The sequence below is a fragment of the Squalius cephalus genome (assembly GCF_949319135.1).
Source record: "Squalius cephalus genome assembly, chromosome: 25".
Lineage (NCBI taxonomy): Eukaryota > Metazoa > Chordata > Actinopteri > Cypriniformes > Leuciscidae > Squalius > Squalius cephalus.
In genome coordinates, this window is record NC_137146.1 from 12,557,868 (window position 1) to 12,565,884 (window position 8,017).

The 8,017-nt window shown below is 35.9% G+C and overlaps 1 protein-coding gene across 1 annotated transcript in view; it reads left to right on the top strand.

Annotated features, from left to right (window-relative positions):
- Positions 1 to 7,241, top strand: part of map3k22 (mitogen-activated protein kinase kinase kinase 22) — a 52,695-nt gene extending 45,454 nt beyond the window's left edge. Inside the window, exons 15-18 of the mRNA XM_079863205.1 lie at positions 4 to 135; positions 3,617 to 3,746; positions 5,084 to 5,261; positions 5,345 to 7,241. Coding sequence (XP_079719331.1) covers positions 4 to 135; positions 3,617 to 3,746; positions 5,084 to 5,261; positions 5,345 to 5,573 — 669 coding nt within the window. The 3' untranslated portion in view covers positions 5,574 to 7,241. The remainder of the gene's footprint in view (positions 1 to 3; positions 136 to 3,616; positions 3,747 to 5,083; positions 5,262 to 5,344) is intronic.
- The last annotated feature ends 776 nt before the right edge of the window (positions 7,242 to 8,017 follow it).

Here is an 8,017-nt window from a genome sequence, read left to right on the forward strand (position 1 = left end):
CAGGAAGTGAACGCACTGGAGTGTGAGATTCAGCTCTTGAAGAACCTTCGTCACGAGCGTATAGTGCAGTACTATGGATGCTTGCGTGATCCGGTGCAGAGAAAACTGGCCATCTTTGTGGAATTCATGCCTGGGGTGTGTATAAACCACACAGAGCATATTGTGTTTGCTCTGTTAATAATGTTATTTATTGGAGGAATTGGGAAATGTTTAGAATGACTTGCACACATAAGTTGCACCCCTCAGTGTCTATTATTGTTTGTTATATTCATAAGTTAATGTAGACTTCATGCATACCATGGTATGAATAAGAAAGAAGTTACATCTTTACACCAAACAGCCACTTTTGCATGAAAGATTTCAGCGGAAAAACATGCATCTTATTTACTGACAATCGACAATACTGCTTAACCAGGCACTGTCTAAAAGGAATCTTTTTAACACTATGTAAATTAGGCCTTTTTTTATATTGCACTTTATTTACAAAATTTAGCGCTGTTAAAGGGATAGTTCACTTTGAAATTAAATTTTGGTATGTTTTAGCTTACCTCAAGGGCATACAAGATGTAGGTGTCTTTGTTTCCGCAGTAGTTTCAATTTTGATATTTTTAGGTCAAACCGTTCTTGTCTGTCAGTCATATCATGCAGGTCTATGGTCACTGTCTCAACGAGCATGCACAGAGTCCAAATTAAAACAATTCCCCATCATCCAAATTAAACAATTCCCCATCGTAAGAACACATTGATGGCCTAAGACACGAAACGAGCGGTTTGTGTGAAAAAACGAACAGTATTTATATCGTTTTTACCTCTTATACACAGCCACATCCAAGTGATCTGAGGGCGCAGGCGCATCCTGGTGTGTGACGTGTACGCAGACTGGTGCATAGATATAGACACTAGATGTCGCATTAAAGACATTTGTTCCAATGAACTGCCGTAGCCAAGGCGACATCTAGTGTATATATATATATATATTTATATATACACGATATAAATACTGTTCGTTTTCTTACACAAACCGCCCGTTTCGTGTCTTAGGCCATCAATGTGTACTTACGATGGGGAATTGTTTAATTTGGACGATGGGGAATTGTTTTAATTTGGACTCTGTGCATGCTCTTTGAGGTGGTGACCATAGACCTGCATTATATGACTGTCAGACAAGAACGGTTTGACCTAAAAATATCAAAATTGAAACTACTGCGGAAACAAAGACACCTACATCTTGGATGCCCTTGAGGTAAGCTAAAACATACCAAAATTTAATTTTAAAGTGAACTATCCCTTTAATAATATCCATGAAATAATGTCAAGGAATGTCTTTCTATTGAAAACGGTTGAAAATTGTAGCCCGATTCATGGACAAATGACAAAAAGTCGATTCGTGAATTCGAACTCCCTCGGACATGGATCTAAACATAGTAGCTTTTTACTTTTATCTGGGCTTTCAACAAAAGGAAATTCTACAGGTGCTGATCTACCAACATGGCATTACCATTTGTCTTAGAGTGCCTATAGGCGAGCACGAAGACACGTACGAGTCAACGCGCCACATAAAGTTCGGACCAGAATTGTGGTGCTCGTCTATAGGCAACGCCATCTAGGTCGAGAACACTTAACAGTAACCGTACTGTCTCCCTCTTCAACGTAAACCCAACAACACTATTAGCAGGCACATTCTCAATTCCTCCTTTTTGTGTTTCAAGAAAATGACATTGTTAAACTCACAATGAATCTGCGTTTTCCAAATAATGATAAACCCACTCCAAAATGTCACTGGCTCGGGAACATATCCACAGTGTTCTTTGTCAGCACAACCGCACAGCTTTACGAGTTCATTTTCTTTGCAAATGGGTGTTTTAATGAACGTCAGACGTGGTCTGTCCCATCTGTCAGCTCGATTTTAATATGCACAGACTGAGTGTCTTAGTCACATATTGTCTGGTAAAGGGGAATGTTTCCCAAGGTCTCTGGCAGACAGATGCATCGCTGCTCAGAGCCAAAGCCACCAGCCTCTGCACAGCACTGCTGTCTCCTGATAAGAACAGAGGTGAAGGGAACAGGAGAAAGAGAGAAAGACTTTGAATGAGTAGGATGTGGAATAGGGTTACATGAGGTGAGAAATGTATTGCATAATAAGATCACCAGAGCCTGTAGTAGTGTATTACAGTAGGATTGCGTGTGCGGTACACATTGCTTCATTTGAATAAACTGACAAGGACATTGTGGTACTTCATAATACAAAATAATACTATTTGGAAGGAGCTGTGCAAATGTATTATAGCTAGGAAGGCATTGTAGTTTGCGTCACAGGTGTTTCACAAAGTTGTCCTTGAGGGGACATTGTTTCTTCGGCGAGGGGTGTAAACAGGAAAGCCGAGGAAATATGAACTTTGTTGCGCCAGTGTTTCAAAGAAACACAGACACATGTGAGGAACATTTGGCACTATGATCTGTTTTTCCAGAGTTTCAGAGTTTTGCCAAACAGCTTCCAGCTCCAGTTTTGTAAACAGTGTGACTTCCTTGCAAACACACTGGTTTTCGGCAAATATGAATTACTATATATAGTATGTCCTCTCTGCCTGATTTTATTCTTTACTGTTATTTCTTATTGTATAAATATTATGTATAGTATTACATTTTTTAATTATATTTTACACAGGATAGTACTTTTAAATATGTTTTATTGTTAATATTATTTTATTAATAGTGATATATATATATTAAATATTAAATGCTTTAATTTTTTTATTGCATTTAAAGCATCATGCATATGCATTTGCACATTTGTCATTTGTTACAGTATTTATTAATCTTTGTGAATATTAGATAATGAAAATAGTTATTAGAATTATTAAATGTTAATAAAACTGTTAATTTTAGCTGAGGTTTATTAAATAATATTAACAGATACACATTCATGATTTTAATAAATGTGTAAATTAACATTACCTAAAATTAATGAATATTTTATAAGTATTTTCCATTTTTATTTCATGTTAACTAATGCAGTTAGCAAATGTTAATAAATGGAACCTTAATACAAAATGTGACCTAATATAATGTATTTAATTAATAATCGATAGTGTGTGTGTATACACTATATATATATATACATATATATATAGTTATTTTGATGTGCATTTTTTAAATCATCCACTAGAGTAAAAAGCATAATAGTTTAGTTTATAAAAGTAACAGCAACAAAATATGAGTTACACAGCTCATTTTAATACTTTGTACTTGTTATTTACCGTAATATATATTTTTAAATTCCTGCATACAGTATGAACAAAAACAATACAGCAAAACATTTGCAATCAGGAAATCTGGAATGGGTCAAACCATTTTCCATTGCACTGTATCCTTTGGTAAACAGGTTTGAATCCTGTTTTTATGTTTCCTGTCAAAGCATATGCTGACAACTTGTTTTTTAAGTTTCCTAATAAAAATACAAAGTCTTTATAGTTCAGTTTCTACTTTTAGAGAATAAAAAACATGCATACACTTTATACGCTGAATATGGTATCTGGATTCAAGCGAGATTCCTTGCTCTTGTTTAATAGCACTCTGTTGAACAGTATGATAAATCTGTGTGTCCATGTGTGTCTAGGGCTCTATTAAAGACCAACTGAAGGCGTACGGAGCGCTGACTGAAAAAGTCACCCGCAGATACACCCGACAGATCCTACAGGGAGTCCACTATTTGCACAGCAACATGATCGTACACAGAGACATCAAAGGTAAATCACAGTAATCATAAATCGCCTTCAGCTATGAACAGTAGACTGTTGCTTTGTAATGTACATCTAATGGATAGTGTCGCTTGCACCGGACCACCTGAAATACATCTCGTGTTATTGAGTAGAATAACTTTGTTTTGGCAAGGTTTTGCATTCCTTCAGACTTTAAGGCCAAACTCTGACCAGAATTAACAACCTGCCTATTAAATATTTCTTTTAAGCATCGATATCAAACACATCCTCTAAATCAGAGGTACTTACCAGACAGTGCCAGCATTGCTTCTACTAGACATATACACTTTTAATCTCTTCAGTTTATTAAGGAAGGCACAAGTAGTCCCAAAGCAGAACATTTCACAAAAGGTTACATTAAAATGATCCTGTTAAATTAACTGTGGTTATAAAATTCGCTGTAAAAAACGTAGTGAAAATGTATCACATATGGTGCCTGACTGTTTTACAACATATGACCGTATATTTCATTAAGTATTCCTAAAATATCAAGTTACTTTTTAACTGATATCCACCATAATCCAAAGCCACATGAGAACAAATGTAGCACAAAACACTCTAATATAGCTTTATAGCAAAAATAAGAAGAAACAAAACGGTTTATACTGTATAACATTTATTCATATATGATGTCTTATAATTTACAGTAAAAAAACAGTAAAAATATATGATACAGTTTTTACTGGCAAAAAAAAAACATAACTTTGACTTAAATTGCATATAATGCAATGTTAAACCATTTATAGTTTTTCACTGTATATGCATATGGTAAAGTAACAGAGTAGTTTTTTACAGTTATTTATTGTACAGTGATGATAATAGATAATGCATTGTTCAAAATGACAACAAATTATGAAACATTGCTCATGCTTATATTAATTGTTTGCAACTCTTTACATATACAGTTACATTTAGATATTTTTAAGTGTGTCTAAATACTTTTAAGGCCACATACTTTTAGTATATGTGTCATTCCCATAACAAACCGAAGATCCTCTATTGGAAATATCCACAAGAAGTGTGGGGCGCAAAGGAAGGAGTCTCTTGTCTTTCCTCTCATATTCTTTCTTAATTTTCCGTTCACAATACAGTGAGACTTCCAGGGTGTGGAAACTTTGCGGCTGGCGGGAATTAGTCATTACTCAAACAAGCGCAAATCTCACAGGCAACACAGCTAAAACAACGGAAAATCACTCCGACTAGAAGCGTGGGAAGAAAGGCCGCGTCTCAAACTTCAAAAAAGCCTTCAGCAGCTTATAATTTTATGCAGTTGTCATCATTGGTCATGCAAACATGTAATTCAATCTACATGTGTTTCCTCACAGGCGCAAACATTCTGAGGGACTCCTCTGGAAATGTGAAGCTGGGAGATTTTGGGGCTAGCAAGCGCATTCAGACCATCTGCATGTCCGGGACGGGGATCAAATCGGTCACCGGCACCCCCTACTGGATGAGCCCGGAAGTCATTAATGGAGAAGGATACGGACGCAAAGCAGATATTTGGTGAGATCTGAGATTCACATAAAAATACATGACTGGAAACGTAGCTTTTGTTTGCTAACAGTCCCTTACGTCTCTCTCCTCAGGAGTGTTGCCTGCACGGTCGTAGAGATGCTAACTCAGAAACCCCCATGGGCTGAATATGAAGCAATGGCAGCCATTTTCAAGATCGCAACCCAGCCGACCAAGCCAAACCTGCCCGAGGGAGTGTCCGACGCATGCAGGGACCTCCTGCGGCAGATCTTTGTGGAAGAGAAATGGCGGCCCACTGCCGAGGGGCTTCTCAGTCACCCCTTTGTCCAGGGCAGCTTTTGATCCTACAGATCTCGGATCTCTCTGGAATCCCCAGGGAAAACCACACAATCACGCGAACAATCACCACTCTGCCTTCCAGGGTCCGGAGAAACCCACCAACCAGCCAACTAAGAACAAACTTGACCATAAAGAGGGGATGTGTATTTCAGATCTCCTCAATGCAGCTCAACAAATATAACGTTAAGAGGGAAACTATGGACGGAAAACACGAATAGCATTTCCCGTATTGTTAATCAGAATGGTGCATAGCTCTGTCCTAAATGACGCACTTGTGACCTTTTGGTGAATGGACTCTTTTCACATTTCCAGGGTTTTCAGAAGCGGAGGTCGTTGGATAAACAGTCGGATAAACTTCTTCAGTGGTGAACGGGGGATGATAGCAGATATAATGTTTGTATTCCAATTTCCTCCAAAAGCAAACGAAAAAAAAAAAAAAAATCCAAGATGGTGTTTCCACAACTTTCCAAAAGATGGAAAAAATATTAAGAGATTAATTTTGTTGGTCAGAAATGAGAACAATGTCAAAATTGTCATCACACCCTCACAGCAGTGTTAATTCATAACATTTTTAGTAATTTACTGTTACAAATGTCTATTATTATTTTTCTTTTTAATGAAAATATGAAAGAATTTTAGATTTGCGATGTTGATAACTGGAAACGCGTCTTCACAGTCGTTCACTGCATACTATTACCCAACATCCCTTGCGACAAAGTATCGACAGTGAGAGCTGAGAGTGGGTCAATGACATAACATGGTTTTCTTGTCCAGATCCATTCATTTATTCAAAAATACATTTAAATTAATTAAGTACAGCTGCCCTTATATCATAATAAAGATAACTGAAATATCATTTTTTTAGTAGCTTGGCATAATATTTCATTATTTGATTGAATTTGAACAAAATATTAGTGTTTCAAAACGTCATGTGACGTGACTCTCCAAAACCTTAATAAGATTTCTGATTTAATAATTTATTCATATTTCTAAAAAAAACAAAAACATTTACATAGATTTTTGTAAATAATCAGACAAATAGTGAGTGTACACATATGAATTGTTAATTTTGATTAACATCACAATCACAAATAATTAAGGTGCGAGGAATATATATTATTTTTCACTTGATGGTTACACCATAATACATTTTTATAGTCATTCAATTTCTTAAAAATGGTATGGAAGGATTTCAAACACAATATGAAACCAGCATGAATATACTTTTCTGAAAATGTACATTTTCTTTATATGGACGCTCTGATTTGTCATTGACCCTGGTGCCATTTGGGACAGAGCCTGTGTCTTGGGATTGAACCAGCATTGCTAGGATGTTACAATGCAGTGCCAACACTTAGTATAACTGCACAGATTGGCGCATAATATAATGTGTCACTCACTGGTGAAAAAAAACTGATTACAATAGCATAGTTTACATGCATTACTGCCGGTTGACTTTATCGGATCCCCCGATGCACTTGAAACCAACCCAAGATGGTTGCTGAACAAATCACATAGGGCCTGAATTTGGCACAAATGTATTAGAGTGTCATCTTAAGATGGCGAGAGTTAAACGTGCTCTTTTGTATAGCAGAATTCATTCGGTCATAAAAGAGAGTTGATTTTGATTATGGCTTATGTACCTCTGTATCCCCTGGGTCCAATCCTGAGTGTCATTGAAAAGACCTCATGGAGAAAATATAAATATAGATAATATAGATGTACTGTACAATACTCATTGGAGTAATTTTTTTGTTAACATTACTGTGTTTGATGGTTAGAATCTAACCAAATGAGAATAACACAGAAAAAGACGTATACAACCACCAAAGTGGTACAGTATGAGACAGAGACATTTTTTTTCATGTCTATTCAGCTAATGAAGACTGTATAAACACGTCTTTTTTATATTATGTAAAGTTTTAGTTAAAGCACTCTTTACCCAATCACTGTAAATACATTCCCATTACAATCTTGGACTCATGCATAGAGCACATAGGATAATCAGCTGAGATTCAACAAATATTTTTATACTTTTTTTTTTTTTTTTATTCTCGTTTGGAATGACAGTAACGAACTTTTTGTATTATTATAAAAATTACCCTAAAGTGTCAAAGCAATATTTTAGAGAAGACTACTACGGCTGGTGATTTAGCATTCTTGTACTGTTCCGCTCAGTCAAACACAACCAAAGAGCAAGTGATATACTTGAATTATGAATTTGGACACTTCAGAACTGTCTTGATTTGTAACCTATAATGGTGAGTTGTCGACTCAAACATGCAAACTTTTTTTTGTTGTCATCATTATATAAATATATACACAATGTAACAAAAATATAAAATGTACATTGTTTTAAATGGCATATTATTTTGATTTTGTCCAAATGTAAATGTTAAACTTTCAACACTTGATACTATGATACTGTTCTTGTTTTGAATTGGAGA